At 45.5% G+C, this 19,268-nt stretch overlaps 1 protein-coding gene across 6 annotated transcripts in view; it reads right to left on the reverse strand.

The window, feature by feature from the left end:
- SLC41A3 (solute carrier family 41 member 3) overlaps positions 1-19,268 on the reverse strand; it is a 94,847-nt gene that overhangs the window by 46,003 nt on the left and 29,576 nt on the right. For all 6 annotated transcript variants that reach the window (XM_055344263.1, XM_055344264.1, XM_055344258.1 and 3 more), the window contains exon 3: positions 4,565-4,672. In XM_055344263.1, coding sequence (XP_055200238.1) covers positions 4,565-4,672 — 108 coding nt within the window. The remainder of the gene's footprint in view (positions 1-4,564; positions 4,673-19,268) is intronic.

A 19,268-nucleotide genomic window follows, 5' to 3' on the forward strand; every position in this document is an offset into this window, starting at 1 on the left:
ACTCCTAACTCTGGGGAACGAACAAGGGGTAGTGGAAAGGGAGGTGGGGGGTTGGAGTGACTGGGTGATGGGCACTGAGGGGGGCACTTGATGGGATGAGCACTGGGTGATATGCTATATGTTGGCAAATTGAACTCCAATAAAAAAATAATTTAAAAAAAGAAGAGGCCATCATCTTTCCTTTATGGGTTTTGTATTTGTTATGCTTCTTAAAAAACTATCACCAGATTCTAAAAATAATGGTGTATTTTCCTGGTATCATGCTTCACATTAAATTATTCAATCCACTCAACATACATATTGATAAATGACATAAGGAAAAGTTCTAAAGAATTAACCAATGATGCCACCACCCACCTCCCCTTCCACTACCCATTGTTCGTTTCCCAGAGTTAAGAGTTGTGACTGGATGATGGGCACTGATGGGGGCATTTGATGAGATGAGCACTGGGTGTCATACTATATGTTGGCAAATCGAAATCCAATAAAATTAAAAAAAAGAATTAACCAATGATCTTGGCACCATTTAATAATAATTTATCCTTTTTGGGGGTATCTGGGTAGCTTGGGAGGTTTAGTGACCAATACTTCGTTTTGACTCAGATCATGACCTCAGGGTCCTGGGATCAAGCCCTGCTCAGGCACTGTACTCAGTGGGATTCTGTTTGAGTATTCTCTCTCTCCCTCTTCCTCTCCACCTTCCCTCACTCACACTCTCTCCTAAAATAATCTTTAAAAAGTAATAATTTTTCACCGGTTTAAAATGTCAGCGTTCCATTGATCATATTTGTATACATCTGAGCTTATTTCTGGATGTTCTGTTGTTGTGTATCAGTATCAACTGACACTGATTACAAAATAGTTTAATTACTATAGCATTATACTACATTGTAAAATGCGGAAATCATGTGTGGAACCAGAAAAGACCCCGAATAGCCAGGGGAATTTTAAAAAAGAAAACCATAGCTGGGGGCATCACAATGCCAGATTTCAGGTGATACTACAAAGCTGTGGTGCAGCCACTCTGGAAAACTGTGTGGAGGTTCCTCAAAGAGTTAAAAATAGACCTGCCCTATGACCCAGCAATTGCACTGCTGGGGATTTACCCCAAAGATACAGATGCAATGAAACGCCGGGACACCTTTATAGCAGCAATGTCCACAATAGCCCAACTGTGGAAGGAGCCTCGATGTCCATCAAAAGATGAATGGAGGGATCCCTGGGTGGCGCAGTGGTTTGGTGCCTGCCTTTGGCCCAGGGCGCGATCTTGGAGACCCGGGATAGAATCCCACATCGGGCTCCCGGTACATGGAGCCTGCTTCTCCCTCTGCCTGTGTCTCTGCCTCTCTCTCTCTCTCTCTGTGACTATCATAAATAAATAAAAAAAATTAAAAAAAAAGAAAGATGAATGGATAAAGAAGATGTGGTTTATGTATACAATGGAATATTACTCAGCCATTAGAAATGACAAATACCCACCATTTGCTTCAACGTGGATGGAACTGGAGGGTATTAGGCTGAGTGAAGTAAGTCAATCGGAGCAGGACAAACATTATATGGTCTCATTCATTTGGGGAATATAAAAAATAGTGAAAGGGAATATAAGGGAAAGGAGAAGAAATGTGTGGGAAATATCAGAAAGGGAGACAGAACATAAAGACTCCTAACTCTGGGAAACGAACTAGGGGTGATGGAAGGGGAGGAGGGCGGGGGGGGAGGTGAATGGGTGATGGGCACTGAGGGGGGCACTTGATGGGATGAGCACTGGGTGTTATTCTGTATGTTGGCAAATTGAACACCAATAAAAAATAAATTTATTATTAAAAAAAAGGAAAAAAGGGGAAAGGAGAAAAAATGAGTGAGAAATATCAGAAAGGGAGACAGAATATGAAAGACTCCTAACTCTGGGAACCTAGGGGTAGTGGAAGGGGAGGTGGGCCGGGGGTGGGGGTGACTGGGTGATGGGCACTGAGGTGGGCACTTGGCAGGATGAGCACTGGGTTTTATTCTATATGTTGGCAAATTGAACACCAATAAAAAATAAATTTATTTTAAAAATTGGAAAAAAATAAAACTAAAATGCGGAAATCAGTATTCTTTCTCTTTTCCTTTTAATATTTCCTTGGCTATTCTCACTCACATATGTATCCAGATCATCTTTAAAATAGTATTGTCAATTTTAAAATAATATTGTTCTCCTAATTCCCTCTGGCATACTGATAGCAACAGCACTAATTTTATAAACTAAAACAAGGAAAATTGGTAACTTACAGCATTGACTTTTCCCATTCAGGAACTTGATCTCTCTCTCTCTCCAAATTTATATTTCCCTTGTAAAGTATTGCTGTTTTATTTGTATAAATCCTGAACATTTCTGAGGCTTCAGTCTGAAGATGTTTTAAAATTAGTTAATGGCTTGAAAGATACCTCTTTTCTAACTGTATTTTATAAATGATTATTTCTAGTGTATACAGGGATACACTGATACACATTTATGTATGTCAATACATATATTTTTAAAATTTCATTCAGATATTTTGAAACCAGATCACTTTATTGAGCTTATTAGTTTAATAGTTTTCTAGTTGATTTGCTTAGATTTTTCCAAAATGGCAAAATCTATAGAAAATAATGAGTTTTTTTCCTCCTTCTCAATATTCAAGGCTCTTACTTCTTTATTTATTACATTACCTAAAACATCCAGAACAATATAGGTTCTGGAACAATAAAACAATGTAAATAAAACAAAGTAAATATAAAACAATATAAAAAATTCCTGTACTTCAAGTTGCACTAAGAATATTTTTTTTAAATCATGAATGCTCATTGAAAACAAAACTTATCTAAGGAGACTGGAGCTGGATCACAGTTGCCAGGACAGAGTGGCAGGAGAGGCTGGACAGAGTATGTCAGGAGACATCTCCTGAGGAGAAGGAAATGTTCTAGATCTCGACTGGGGTGGTACTTACACAGGGACACAGATCTGTCAAAAGCCAATGACCTGTACACTTAATATTTGTGAGTTTCTATTTTTATTAATTTATACCTAATACAGCAAATTAAACAAAAATAAAGAAGGGGGGGTAGTACCTTCAAAGGTTCTACTGCGATGATAATGGTATTCTCCTTGGACAGACACCTGTAATGAATTATACTACCAGTTGTCTTTGCCCTCCCTGTTTGATGTATTTTTAAACAAATTACAACTAAGATTTGATCATTGTAGAGAATGTTTAACATGTAGGGAAGCATCATGAAATAAAAATGTTATACTTTAACTGAAGAGATGGCAATCAACACTTCTTCCCTCTCAAACACTTACCAACATAATCACACATGTGTGTGTCTGCATCATGTTATCTGCTGCTTAAAACATTTCAATGTCCTATGAGGCTAGAAATGATCCAGCCCTACACATTAATTCCCTATTACTATTGTAACAAATTATCACAAATTTCATGGTTTGAAACAACAAATGCATTCTCCTATAGTTCTGGAGGCCCAGAGTCTGAAACGAGCCTTCTGGGGCAAACATCAAGGTGTCAACAGGGCCTCACTCCCCTGGAAGCTCTAGGGAGGAATCTGTTTCTTTCCCTCCCTAGCACATAGCACTACATTTCCTGGCTCTTCCTCTGTCTTCAAATTCAGTGGCCTAGCATATTCTCTGACTTGGCATCCCTCACATGACTTTTTCTTCTGAAACTCCCCTGTCTTCCTCTCCCTTGTGATGACACTGGAGCCCACCTGGATAATCCAGGGTCATCTCCCAGGCCAAGGTCCTTCACTTAACCACACCTGCAAAGACCCTGTCCACATGAGAATGGACACATGGCACAGGCCCCATGGATGAGGGTGTGGTTCCTCAGGGGCCACTGTCCAGCTGACTGCCCCTCACCCACTTCTCAGGCAGCCTCTGCCCCTTGCCTGCACTATTCCAGCTCTATCGCTCATCTTTCCTTCTCTTGTGTATACCACACCTCCTCTTGCCACAGGTACCATGCACATACTGGATGTGAGATGGGCTTCACAGAAGGGGAGAGACCATTCTACATAATGGAAGAAGACTTTCAGTTCTCAGGGTAGCCACAAGAGGTGAAGGAGTGACCACGAGAGGGAGAGTGTGAACCACAGATCCCTCTGCTGATGGAACATTCAAGAAGCCAATCTAGAGAATAAAATCCTCTAACCGAGGTGGGCAGTGTGGTGATCCAAATCCTCCATCTCCTCTCCCAAACCCTCCAGTAAGCCTGTGCTGCTCATTACAGCTTGTATGTGTGTGTGGAGCTGGGCTCAGGGACACAGAGCAGCCCCTGACACCGGGTTAAATCAGTGGCACACAGGGCTGGGTCCAGCCCTTGTCAGCAGTTTAGCTGGGCCATGGAAAAACAGGATGCCAGGCCAGGAGGAGTGACCAGATGGAGCATCATGATAGAACAAACCTTCATGATACTGGTGTTTCCAGAAAGTACAACCCACCTGCTAACGAGCTACAAGGCGAGACTGGGAGGTGCCCAGTGGCCAACCCCAGGGGACAGGTGGCCTAGACGCTCAGGTGTCTACTTACAGCTGTGGAGAGTCGCGATGCCAGTGTCATTTCCAGGTTCCCCTTCAGGCCCACCAGGGGTGGCACCAACGTCAACAGGTCTTTAACCTCCACAAACACGGGCCAGTGCTGGTGAGGAAAGAAATAAGATCAATCCGAATACACATGTTGGCACATCTTCCAAATTTCTTCAAAGAAGTTGTGGCAAGTTCCTTTGCATTTGTCAGACCAAGTAGTTTCTTAAATGGGTTTAAATTAAACACAGAATAAAAAAGCCATGGAATTTTCTTAATACTATTCAGTGAAGAGCACCAGTGGGCCTCAAGAGAGCCCCTTTCTTTCTCTGGCCTTCAGCACCTGGGAAAACCAGAGGCCAAGCTGGGTCCAAGGCTGCCTTGCAAACATGTGTGTCTGGTGTGGCCCATGTGTTTGCAGCAACAGAAACGAGTCATAGGCAAGGAGGTGCTCCTACTGTCTGTTGGCAGCCTCCCGGTCTCCCAGAAGCATCCGGCCCCAGTGCCCTGTGCAACTGTCCTATCAGTGCACCATATCCTGTCCAGACAGGTCAGTTTGCCATCCAGTTCCTGGTGCAGGCCTCCCTGCCTGGGCTCTGGCCTCCCCTGAGGCTGGCATCCTCTACCCCAAGCCTCGTCCCACCTCTAGCAAGCTGGCCTGCTCTGAAGCACTCTCTGTTGGGCCAACACACAAGACCAACTCAGGAGTAAAAATAACCCCCCTCTCTCAGCATCCCCTGCCACAGAAGCCTCACCAATAACCAAAAGACTGTCTGTACTACGCGTACAGCCTGAGCAGAGCAGACAGGTCCCCTCCCCACCTGTCCAGCGCCCTATCCCCATGACCAAGGCCACTTGATCTTCCTTACTCCTTGCAAATGCCCCCTCATTCATCTGTATCTCTGCACACAGAGTTCCCTTTGCTTGGAACGTTTGCTACCTCTCACATCATCCTAGAAACTGTTATATTGTCCTTTAAGGTCCAACTCCATTGTCTTGTTGATCACAGATTCTCTGACCCCTCTGGGAAGAATGAATTATTTCCTCTTTCTTGGCTCACTGCCTCTGCTCCCTTATACTCCTTTGTGGGATGATCCAATGAGCACCTGCCTCACCCGCGAGGCTACAAATGCCAGGAAGGCAGGGACAGGTCTGTTTCTGCTCACTGCGACACCCCCAAGGCCCAAGAGCAACTGGCACAGAATTCAACACAATATGCTGAGTGAGTAAATGAGGAACCAGATGAATGAATGAATTCACCTAACCTACTCTGCGCTACAAAGCAGGCATCCTGTCTGAATCCTCTCTAACAGTTAAAGCCACAGCCATTGCCTCTGGGTGCATGCTCACTCACATAACCCCGATAAAGTCTGAAGGACACACATGACCTGATAACAGAGGCTTCCTCCAGGAAAAAATGGAGACTGAGGGCTTAACTTCAACTGCAATATTTATTTTATAAAAAAGAGAAACATTTGTACTTTCCTTGTGTAACAGAAAAATAATTTTTTGAAAAATAAAAATGAACTGCTACTCTGGCCACTTACTGGGTCTCAATCCCTGGGTCCCACTAGAGACTGAACCCAGACCCTATAAACAGAGACCCCTGGCCCCAGAGGTCAAGCCAGCACCTGCACCGTGGCCTTGGGGCCAGCCCACTGTGCCAGGGGCGGCCATACGGCGCACTTGCCAGGCGGTCGTGCTTGATGCAGACTCACACACCCCAAGGCCCCAGCATGCAGAGCCTGGGTGCAGCTGGGGCAGGTCACCCTCCCGTGCTGTGGCCTCCCCTGGGGAGCGGCACTGGCAAGGCCGCCTCCTGCACCACTGAGCGGCTGTGAGCAGGGTGGTTGTGGTGCACAGGCAGGAGCCACACAAACTTGAGTGCCCTTGAATTTCACTGCCTGGAAGTGAAAAGTGGGGAGAAGGAATGAGCAGTGTCTTCCGGGGCTGTTTTCTGTTTCTCTCAGCTGCTGGGCCTCCTTATGCTGGATGGCTCAAGGCCTGAAATTGCAATCTTCCCCCAGTCTGCTCTGGGCCCGAGCCCAAGACACCCCTTCTTGTGCACGCTAGACACACAGACCCAGAGAGGCGTTCCACCGTCCAGCTGGACTTCTTCCTAGACTGGCCTTCTGTGCCACCTCTATTGTTGGCCACGCATCATCCCAAGCCCATCTTCCCCTCACATGCCACCACATCTTCTAGGCTCTACCAAGATCCTTCAACTGATTGATCAATAGTTTTCCAGGCCGTAGCAAGTAAGGGAAATGCAAGGTGGTTGGAGGGGCTCGAACCCATGCTCCAAAAGGAGGTCATGGAAGGTCAAAAAAGGAGAGACCCAGAGCAGAGCCTTTCTCCCCAGGATCCAAAGAAGGGTCTTAGGGAAGGGGTGAGACTACTGGAGCAGCTCAAGGGATGAAGCTCTGAGGTGGGAGAGATGGGTATCTAGGCTGCAAGCCCAAATGAATGCTGACAGCAAGCTGCCCCAGCCCCAGGACGGAGGAGCACCATCTGCTGAGCTGTGCAAGCAGAGGCCACCCAGGAGGCATCATGAGCCTCATCCAGAGGCCAGGGAACAGGTGGGTGCTGAGTATCCCTTTCCACCTCAGAGACAGGTGCACAGGGAATGCTGAGTGGTCATCGGGAAGGAGATATGGGTTTAACCGATGAAGGCACACACTAGCTGGGATGTCCCCAGGGCCTCCAAAATGAAATTTAAATTTAATTTCACTGACTAAAAAGCATATCATATAGTATGATGCCATACTTTCTTGACAGATACACACCACAATGTTGATAGAGTTCATGGGCACCCTCACTTCTTCACTTAGATTTATTGTCTAGTTTTTCTGGAATCACAAACTAATTCTATAAAGATGTTTAGGCAAACAGAGCCAACCCTCGATGATTCAGACAGCATCACCTGAGCCAACCCCAGGGCATAAGCAGATCAGGAGAAGTGAAGTGTATGCTCACTTGGAGGCCTCCCCACAAATGCCTCCACCCAACAGAGATCACCACATCCCCCTGCTTGCCTGGACCCCAGCCCAGGCTCCAGACCTTGTCCCCCTCCCATGAAGAGCCCCATAGAGATGGGGGTAGCTGGAGGGAACAGTGCCCACCCTCACAACCCTATGATGCAGGTGCATTCGTTAACCCCATCTATAGCTGGGGAAGCTGATGAGGGGGAGGCTAACGAATTTTCTCAGGGAGTGAGCAAATGGCAGAGGATCTGAACCTCCCCAAGGCTACTGGAGGAACCTGCGGCGGGCACCATTGTGGGACTCCTGGACATCAGGCCAGGCTCAGGGCTGCAGCTCCACTCAGGGCCTCTGCTGTCCCCTGGCCAGTCCTATCCGTGATGCCCAGGGAGCCTGGTTCTCCTCACCCTCCACCCAGGGCCCTGAGCTGGCCCTCAAATGCCCAGTACGCACTTGGATGGTGTTCATCACCAGGCCGGCCGTCAACATGCCCAAGCCGGAGAGTAGAATGGGCACCACAATCTGGCAAATGATAGTGAAGATGGTCTCAGGGAAGACTCCATGGGGGGACCGGGTGAGTTCACAGCTGAAGCCTCGCAGCTTCTGGCCCTGGAAGCGAAACTCCAGATTCAGCTGGGTGACCACCATGGTCAGGCTGCGATCACATCTGCAGGAGCAAGATGTCCAAGTCTATCCTCTGTCCTCCTTGCCCACACCAGGGTACGTTTCCTAAGAGGTCCACACAGGTAACATTGCTAGTGCTCTGAGCTGGCAGAAGGCTCTCCAACTGCCCCTCAGCCAAGGGCAAGAGCAAGCAAGGAACAAAGACCAGTGTGACTCAGAGCTTCAGTCAGGGCCTTGGCGAGCTCCTGCTTTCTGTCCACTCCCTCAGATCAGGTTCCGCTCAGAGTGGTTGCCGTGTCAGCCGGGACCTCCCTCAGCTGGGCTGTTGTGAGGAGGCTCAAAGTCTCTCTCAGTGACCTTGACATCATCCAGCCATCCAGCCCACACTGACTTGGGCTGGACCCAGGGAGATAGAGCTGCAGGAGGCCTGGCCTTGGTGAGGGCCACAAAGAATCCTGCCCACCTCTGTACATGCAACCCAGGCTGCTTCTACGCTTGGCAGAGAAGGGCCTGGAGAAATCTCCATAAAGGACACACTCCTACCGTCCCCTGAGGAGTTTCATTCTTTAAGGTCGAGAGGGCTGGAGGCACCCAAGAAAGAAGCCATGTCCTGCAATCCCCATGACTTCAGAGTCCAAAGGCTCATGGCCATAGGAAGATATATTCACAGAGTAAATGCAGCCCTATTCTTTCCCAAGGGCCCAGAAGGCTTATAAACATGCTTCAAAAGGAACCCCACCATTCTCATCCACTACAAAGGTCAGACCAGCCCTAATCTCCACTGGCTCCCCCAACCCAGAGAACTAGCTGGGATGTCACCTCTGCTGCCAGGGATTCTAGTGTTGAGTGTGCCCTGTGCATTCATTCCACAGGTACCAGGGACAAATTGTCAGGCCTGAGGGCTGGCTGGAACAAGGATCAAGGCCACAGCCAAACAAGGCCTGAGGTCAGAAGCACACTCACCTACTGACCCCAGGGGACTTCACCTGGACCAGGCCCTGATCTAGGCCTCAACTTCTGCTCCTGTTCCTCTTGGGCAACTCAGATGGCTACCCTCTGTTGAACAGTCTAACCCACACTCAGGTCCCATCCCCTTAGCCTGGAGTTCATGGTCCTCATCAATCTAGATCCTCTTGACTTCCCCAACCCTACCCACCTCCTCACCAACTACAGCCAAACTTGTCCAACAATTATCTCCCTCAAATGCCAGATACTGCTCCTCTCTGCACCTGTCCTTACACAATTCATCTACTCATTCATTCAACAGATACTTTTAAGCCCTTCCTTGGAGCCAGATAATGAGCTCTAACCATCTTGGACTTTCCTCCCATCAAGAGTTGGAGTTTCTGTCTCCTCCCCTTTGATTTGTGACTGCAAATAGACCAGTAGAACACAGCAGAAGAGACACCATGCCAGTCCGATTCTTGAGAGACTGAGTCTCTACTTCCTATCTCCTGAGATGCTCATGCTTGAAACCTAAACACCACGCTGTGAGGAACCCAAGTGGTCACACAGAGAGGCCACCTACAACTGAGATTCCAAGTGACAGCCAGCAGCAACTTTCACGTCCTGTGACTGAACTAGACTGCAATGTGCACAATGCGTAGCAAGTCAACCAAGCAGATTCTGTGACTGAGGAGACATTCATTCTCACAGAGCCCTATCCAAACTGTAGATTCATGATCCAACTGGCTTTTAAAAAGCCACTAAATTTGAGTGTGGGTATACTGTGTAGCAATAGGTCACGGGGACATCTCGGGAGCCTCATCCCCACTCTTTACTTTTCTCATCTCAGATAAACTAACAACTTCCAAGCCTCCCCTGAACTTTCAGGCTCCATGTAACCCCCATGTAACTCGATCAATCTTCCATGATCATTCTTTCCAACCCCTCTCTCAAGCCTCCTGCCTCAATGAATGGTTCTGCCAGAAACCCAAACCCCACTCCAATCACACATCCCCCAACCATCTCAACCCCACATCTAATCTGCCTGTTCCCTTGTCTCTCCCATGTGTATCCCCTCCTCTCCAGCACATGAACACCACCTTCACCACGGTCCTTTCTACTTCCTAACCCATCTTCCACCAGAAGTAATACATGTTCTTCACATTAACATTTTATATTACATCTCCAAGTACCTGCTTTCCCAAATATTCTTAAGAGCTGTCAATTCATTACCTGAGAAGTTGAGATTCTGTGGTCAGACATTCAAGGTTCTTCACAATTGGGGAGGAGGGAAGCATCCATTTCAGCCCTCTCTTTCTAGAACATGGTCACAAACCATACTCCCTAGAAGGAACTTCCCATGGACATTCACGTGGGCTGTGCCTATGTTCACACTGTTCCTTCTACAGGTTCCACACATTGCTCAGGCCAAACTCCCACCAAACTTTATGGCCAAGTGAGATGCTTTACCATATTTGAGGCCATCCCAGTTTCCTGGCCAGAGCCCAACATCTCCACCAAAATTCCCAAAGTTCTTTTTCTGAAGACCTCTGAGGACAAGTCTACATTTCCCGGATACAGCATGAAATGCACACACATTGACTCTCCCTTCCTGGAGTGCACTCCTCTTGCAATAGAGTCTGGCTGACACACAGCCACAAACTTCAGAGCAAGGGAAAGTATTCATCATTTATTCCACAATGAGTACTGGGGGCCTTATGTTTGCCAGACTCTTGGTCTAAGGGTCATGGTACATCCGTTAGCTGAAAGACACATGCTAAGAGCCTTTCAGTGTGGCAGCTAATCATAAAAATAAAAATGTAATTATGACCTGCAGTAAATGCTCTGAAGGAAACCCAAGGAATAGGAGCAGAGGTGAGGACCAGCCAACCACACACGGCACCAAGATCTGCAAATGAATGAATGAATGAATGAACGAATGAAAGATCTTCATTCTCTTATATAGCCATCTGTGCTTCCCAATATCCATTCATGTTAAATCATTTCACATTCAATCTATCACCAGAATTGCAAAATATCTCTAAGATGTTCACCAGGAAGAACAACCTTCTGTTTTTGCAAATGAGAAGTCAAAGGCCCTGAGAGGTTTTGCCCAAGATCACACTCCATCAGGATCAGAGGCAGGACTAAGCTCTGACATGGGGTGCAGACTGCTTCCACCTCTCCCTGCGGTTGGCTCCTTGCTCTTCTCTCATCTGCTGCTCCCCACCATCTGTGGTATGGGTCGATGTGTTCAAACAAGAGTCTGAACCAGTAGAAGGCAGAGAGAAATGGTATATTTCTTTTCTTTAAAATTCTGTTAATTAACATACACTATATTATTGGTTTCAAAGGTAGAAGTCAATGATTCATCAGTCTCATACAACACCCAGTGCTCATTCCATCATGTGCCCTCCTTAATGTCTATCACCTAGTTACCCCATCCTCCACATACCACCCCTCCAGCTATCCTCAGTTTGTTTCCTATGGTTAAGAGTCTCTTATGATTTGTCTCCTTCTCTGATTTTGTCTCATTTTATTTTTCCCTGTCTTCCTCTATGTTCATCTGTTTTGTTTATTAAATTCTACATATGAAGGAGGGGCAAGATGGCGGAAGAGTAGGGTCCCCAAGTCACCTGTCCCCACCAAATTACCTAGATAACTTTCACATCATCCTGAAAACCTATGAATTCGGCCTGAGAATTAAAGAGAGAACAAAAATGCCACAGTGAGAAGAGTTCATGCTTTTATCAAGGTAGGAAGACAGGGGGGAAAAATAAAGAAATAAAAAGCATCCAAGGGGGAGGGGCCCCGTGAGGAGCCGGGCTAAGGTCTCCCGGCGACTGCCCGCAGGACAGGAAAGCCCAGTCCCAGAGAAGCAGGACCTTCACCATCTTCCCGGACCAAAAGGTGCTCCCAGGGAGTTGGAGCAGGACCCTAGGAGGGCGGGGATGCCCTCAGGCTCCCAGGGGCACTAACAGAGGACCTGCGCCCCGGGGGAGAGCACGCCACACCCCACAGACGAGCTCCCTAAAGGGCTGCAGCAAGTGCCCAGCAGGGCGGGGAGCAGCTCAGGTGGCAGCTCCCACGGCGGCTCTGCGCGGAGGGGGCTGCAGCTGAGAGCACGATTCCAGTGGTGCAGGCTGCGCAGAGCCCAGGGCGCCAGGGGACACAGCCTGGGATCCAGCGCTCCCCCTGCGATGGGCAGAGGCTAGGAGGGCCCAGGACAGTGAGGACGCTCCTGCCCCAGAGCTGTGCCGATTGGCTCCCTCCCCCCCAGAGCATCCAGGTCCCTGCAGACTGAGAGCTCCAGCAGTTACTGCAGGAGCTGACTCTAGGGCTGGAGAGCTGACTGCCGCCACTGTTGTTCCTCCCGGGGCTTCACAGGATAAACAACCCCCACTGAGCCTTACAGTGGCCTCACAGGATAAACAGGATAAACAACTTTCACTGAGTCCTGCACCAGGCAGGGGGCTGAGCAGCTCCCCCAAGTGCTCACACCTGAGAATCAGCACAGCTGGCCCCTCCCCCAGAAGACCAGCTAGACGGACAGGGGAAAAGCAAGTTATTGACCAAGCAACACTGGAAAGTTCCAGGGGACGTCAAGAGATTGACAGTATAGAGAATCAGAGGATACTCCCCCTTGTTTTTTGTTTTCTGTTTGCTTCCCTCCCGTTTTTTCTTTTTCTTATCTTCTTCTTCTATTTTTTTCTTTTTCTTTTCTTTTTTCTCTTCTTTTTCTCCTTTTCCCAGTACAACTTATTTTGCCCACTCTGCACTGGGCAAAATGACTAGAAGGAAAAACTCACCTCAAAGGAAAGAATCAGAAACAGTCCTCTCTCCCACATAGTTACAAAATTTGGATTACAATTCAATGTCAGAAAGCCAATTCAGAACCACGATTATAAAGCTACTGGTGGCTCTAGAAAAAAGCATAAAGGACTCAAGAGACTTCATGACTGCAGAATTTAGATATAATGAGGCAGAAATTAAAAATCAATTAAATGAGATGCAATCCAAACTAGAGGTCCTAACAATGAGGGTTAACGAGGTAGAACAAGTGAGTGACCTAGAAGATAAGTTGATGGCAAAAGGGAAACTGAGGGAAAAAAGAAAAAACAATTAAAAGATCATGAGGATAAGTTAAGGGAAATAAGTGACAGCCTCAAAAGGAAAAATCTATGTTTAATTGGGATTCCCAAGGGCACCAAAAGAGACAGAGGTCCAGAATACGTATTTGTATGTATTTCATAGCTGAAAACTTTCCTAATCTGGGAAGGGAAACAGGCATTCAGATCCAGGAAATAGAGATTCCCCACCCCAAAATCAATAAAAACTGCTCAACACCTCAAAATTTAATAGTGAAGCTTACAAATTCCAAAGACAAAGAGAAGGTCCCTAAAGTACCTGGAGACAAGAAATCTCTAAATTTATGGGGAGAAATATTAGATTAACAGCAAACCTCTCCACAGAGACCTGGCAGGCCAGAAAGGGCTGGCAAGATATATTCAGGATCCTACATGAGAAGAACCTGCAGCCAAGAATCCTTTATCCAGCAAGGCTCTCATTCAGAATAGGAGAGATAAAGAGCTTCCAAGATAGGCAGAAACTGAAAGAATATGTGACCACCAAACCAGTTCTCCAAGAAATACTAAGGGGGATTCTGTAATAGAGGAAGTCCAAGGGAACAATCCACAAAAACAGGGACTGAATAGGTATCATGATGACACTAAATTCATATCTTTCAATAGTAACTCTGAACGTGAATGGGCTTAATGGCCCCATCAAAAGGCGCAGGGTTTCAGACAGGATGAAAAAGCAGGACCCATCTATTTGCTGTCTACAAGAGACTCATTTTAGACAGAAGGACACCTACACCCTGAAAATAAAAGACTGGAGAAACATATACCATTCAAATAGCCCCCAAAAGAAAGCAGGGGTAGCCATCCTTATATCAGATAAACTAAACTTTATCCCGAAGATGGTAGTAAGAGATGAAGAGGGGTACTATATCATACTTCAAGAATCTATCCAACAAGAGGACTTAACAATCCTGAATATTTATGCCCCGAATGAGGGAGCTGCCAAGAATATCAATCAATTAATAAACAAAGTTAAGACATACTTAAGATAATAAGACATTTATACTTGGTGACTTCAATCTAGAGCTTTCTACAATCGACAGATCTTCTAAGCACAACATCTCCAAAGAACAAGAGGTTTTTTTTTTTAAAATTTTTTTTTATTTATGATAGTCACACACAGAAAGAGAGAGAGGCAGAGAAATAGGCAGAGGGAGAAGCAGGCTCCATGCACCGGGAGCCTGATGTGAGATTCGATCCTGGGTCTCCAGGATCGCGCCCTGGGCCAAAGGCAGGCGCTAAACTGCTGCGCCACCCAGGGATCCCAGAACAAGAGTTTTAAATGATACACTGGACCAGATGGATTTCACAAATATCTACAGAACTTTAATCCAAACGCAACTGAATACACATTCTTCTCAACTGCACATGGAACTTGCTCCATGATAGACCACATACTGGGTCACAAATGAGGGCTTAACTGATACAAAAAGACTGGGATTATCCACTGCATATTTTTAGACCATAATGCTTTGAAATTAGAACTAAATCACAAGAAGAAGTTTGGAAGGATTTCAAACACGTGGAGGTTAAGGACCATCCTGCTAAAAGATGAAAGGGTCACCCAGGAAATCAGGGAAAAATTAAAAAGATGCATGGAAACTAAAGAGAATGAAGATACAACCGTTCAAAATCGTTCGGATACAGCAAAAGCAGTCCTGAGGGGGAAATACATTGCAATAAAAACATCCATCCAAAAACTGGAAAGAACTCAAATACAAAAGCTAACCTTACACCTAAAAGAGCTAGAGAAAAAGCAGCAAATAGATCCTACAACCAGCAGAAGAAGAGAGTTCATAAAGATTTGAGCAGAACTCAATGAAATCGAGACTAGAAGAACTGTGGAAGAGATTCAACAAAACCAGGAGTTGGTTCTTTGAAAGAATTAATGAGAGATAAACCATTAGCCAGCCTTATTAAAAAGAAGAGAGAAAACATTCAAATTAATAAAATCATTAATGAGAAAGGAGGGATCACCACCAACACCAAGGAAATACAAATGATCTTAAAAACATATTATGAGCAGCTATATGCCAATAAATTAGGCAATCTAGAAGAAATGGACGCATTTCTGCAAAACCACAAAATACGAAAACTGGAACAGGAAGAAATAGAAAACCTGAACAGGCCAATAACCAGGGAGGAAATTGAAGCAGTCATCAAAAACCTCCCAAGACACAAAAGTCCAGGGCCATATGGCTTCCCTGGGGAATTCTATCAAACGTTTAAAGAAGAAACCATACCTATCCTACTAAAGCTGTTTGGAAAGATAGAAAGAGATGGAGTACTTCCAAATTCATTCTATGAGGCCAGCATCACCTTAATTCCAAAACCAGACAAAGACCCCACCAAAAAGGAGAATTCTAGACCAATATCCCTGATGAACATGGATGCAAAAATTCTCAACAAGATACTAGCCAATAGGATCCAACAACACATTAAGAAAATTATTCACCATGACCAAGTAGGATTTATCCCCAGGACACAAGGTTGCCACAACACTCGTAAAACAATCAATGTGATTCATCATATCAGCAAGAGAAAAACCAAGAACCATATGATCCTCTCATTAGATGCAGAGAAAGCATTTGACAAAATACTGCATCCTTTCCTGATCAAAACTCTTCAGAGCGTAGGGATAGAGGGAACATTCCTCAACATCTTAAAAGCCATCTACGAAATCCCACAGCAAATATCATTCTCAAAGGGGAAGCACTGGGAGCCTTTCCCCTAAGATCAGGAACAAGACAGGGATGTCCACTCTTACCACTGCTATTCAACATAGTACTGGAAGTCCTAGCCTCAGCAATCAGACAAAAAGACATTAAAGGCATTCAAATTGGCAAAGAAGAAGTCAAACTCTCCCTCTTCACGGATGACATGATACTCTACCTAGAAAACCCGAAAGCCTCCGCCCCAAGATTGCTAGAACTCATACAGCAATTTGGCAGCGTGGCAGGATACAAAATCAATGCCCAGAAGTCAGTGGCATTTCTATGCACTAACAATGAGACTGAAGAAAGAGAAATTCAGGAGTCAATCCCATTTACAATGCACCCAAGAGCATAAGATACCTAGGAATAAACCTAACCAAAGAGGTAAAGGATCTATACCCTAAAAACTATAGAACACTTCTGAAAGAAATTGAGGAAGACACAAAGAGATGGAAAAATATTCTATGCTCATGGATTGGCAGAATTAATATTGTGAAAATGTCAATGTTATCCAGGGCAATTTACACGTTTAATGCAATCCCTATCAAAATACCATGGACTTTCTTCAGAGAGTTAAAACGAATTATTTTAAGATTTGTGTGGAATCAGAAAAGACCCCAAATAGCCAGGGGAATTTTAAAAAAGAAAACCATAGCTGGGGGCATCACAATGCCAGATTTGAGGTTGTACTACAAAGCTGTGGTCATCAAGACAGTGTGGTACTGGCACAAAAACAGACACATAGATCAATGGAACAGAATAGAGAACCCAGAAGTGGACCCTCAACTTTATGGTCAACTAATATTCGATAAAGGAGGAAAGATGATCCACTGGAAGAAAGACAGTCTCTTCAATAAAGGGTGCTGGGAAAATTGGTCATCCACATGCAGAAGAATGAAACTAGACCACTCTCTTGCACCATACACAAAGATAAACTCAAAATGGATGAAAGATCTAAATGTGAGACAATATTCCATCAAAATCCTAGAGGAGAACACAGACAACACCCTTTTTGAACTCAGCCACAGTAACTTCTTGCAAGATACATCTACGAAGGTAAAAGAAACCAAAGCAAAAATGAACTATTGGGACTTCATCAAGATAAGAAGCTTTTGCACAGCAAAGGATACAGTCAACAGAACTAAAAGACAACCTGCAGAATGGGAGAAGATATTTGCAAATGACGTATCAGATAAAGGGCTAGTTTCCAAGATCTATAAAGAACTTATTAAACTCAACACCAAAGAAACAAACAATCCAATCATGAAATGGGCAAAAGACATGAAGAGAAATCTCACAGAGGAAGACATAGACATGGCCAACACACACATGAGAAAATGCTCTGCATCACTTGCCATCAGGGAAATACAAATCAAAACCACAATGAGATACCACCTCACACCAGTGAGAATGGGGAAAATTAACAAGGCAGGAAACCACAAATGTTGGAGAGGATGCGGAGAAAAGGGAACCCTCTTACACTGTTGGTGGGAATGTGAACTGGAAAACTGTGTGGAGGTTCCTCAAAGAATTAAAAATAGACCTGCCCTACGACCCAGCAATTGCACTAGGGTTTTACCCCAAAGATTCAGATGCAATGAAACGCCGGGACACCTGCACCCCGATGTTTCTAGCAGCAATGTCCACAATAGCCAAACTGTGGAAGGAGCCTCGGTGTCCATCGAAAGATGAATGGATAAAGAAGATGTGGTTTATGTTTACAATGGAATATTAGCCATTAGAAACGACAAATACCCACCATTTGCTTCAATGTGGATGGAACTGGAGGGTATTATGCTGAGTGAAGTAAGTCAATCGGAGAAGGACAAACTGTGTATGTTCTCATTCATTTGCGGAATATAAATAATAGTGAAAGGGGAAAGGAGGAAAAATAAGTGGGAAATATCAGAAAGGGAGACAGAAAATGAGAGACTCCTAACTCTGGGAAACGAACTAGGGGTGGTGGAAGGGGAGGTGGGCAGGGGGTGGGGGTGACTGGGTGGCGGGCACTGAGGGGGCACTTGATGGGATGAGCACTGGGTGTTCTTCTGTATGTTGGCAAATTGAACACCAATAAAAAATAAATTTATTATGAAAAAAAATAAAGACTCCTAACTCTGGGAAACGAACTAAGGGTGGTGGAAGGGGAGGTGGGCGGGGGGTGGGGGAGACTGGGTGATGGGCACTGAGGTGAGCACTTGATGGGATGAGCACTGGGTGTTATTCTATATGTTGATAAATTGAACACCAATAAAAAATAAATTTATAAAAAAATCCTCCTTATCAAGGAGATCAGGCATAGTCCCCACTTATCCCTCAGTAGGGGGTATTAGTTCCTGCCAGCCCATAGAATTAGTCAAACAAGCCAACCACACCTTCCCATGGGAACCAAGGGCACTTCATCCTATTGTTACTACAAAGCCTGCCTCCTCAAGCTCCTGGCAGTTCACTCTGTTCCCCGGTGCTACCTTGTGTGTCCCTGGGTGGTAGGCAGTGTCCTCCTCCCCCAGGCTGTGAATACATGTGACTGATAAACTCTGTGATTTCCTCTGTTCAGTGCTGGCTTGTCATGTGTTTGGACATCTCCATAATGCTAGGGTGGGAACCAATACCTGGCATCGTGAATAGGACAGTCCAAGTCTGGTCAGCTTTTTCCAGCTGCTCTCTGCTGACCAACCAGCTCCTGTCATGGCCAGGGCTGCCTGGGCTGGGGCTGCTGACTGCCAGCCAGCTTGTGTATTAGCCTGCTCCATGTTCCACTGCCATCTCCTCTCATTCCTAAGAACTATTGCCAACTGGCCATATCCTCAGCAGGAGGTGCCGTCAGGGGCAGTCTGTGTTTAGCAAATGCTCTATGATACTCGGGGCACCTAGTCTGACTTATAAATTAAATTGCCAAAATGGGATCCCATGAAAGAACCCCTTCTGCTGAACTCAAATAGTTAACATAGTCCAACATAAACTAACATAAGGTCTTTAAGGATTGAAATTAATCGTATAAGACCTACTTGGTAAAGGGTTGATGATTGCTACTGTTTCTCCTTTTTAAAAATCCAATTTGGCCTGTTCTTTAAGGTGGAAAGAATATACAGTGCCTTCAAGCGAATGACCACAGCCTCAATGCTCTGGTTCCATTCCTTAAGGCCCCATCCAATATTACTGAGATTACTGACTCCACCCAATCAGCAACCAGTATTTTGCTACTAGAGATCTGGCTAATATGTTCTACTCAGTGTCTATTTCAACAGCCTCTTAGGCACAGTTGACCTTCAACTCCAAATGGGCACCGTAGACTTTTCCAGGCT

The sequence above is a fragment of the Nyctereutes procyonoides genome, unplaced genomic scaffold, assembly GCF_905146905.1.
Source record: "Nyctereutes procyonoides isolate TBG_1078 unplaced genomic scaffold, NYPRO_anot_genome, whole genome shotgun sequence".
Taxonomy (NCBI): domain Eukaryota; kingdom Metazoa; phylum Chordata; class Mammalia; order Carnivora; family Canidae; genus Nyctereutes; species Nyctereutes procyonoides.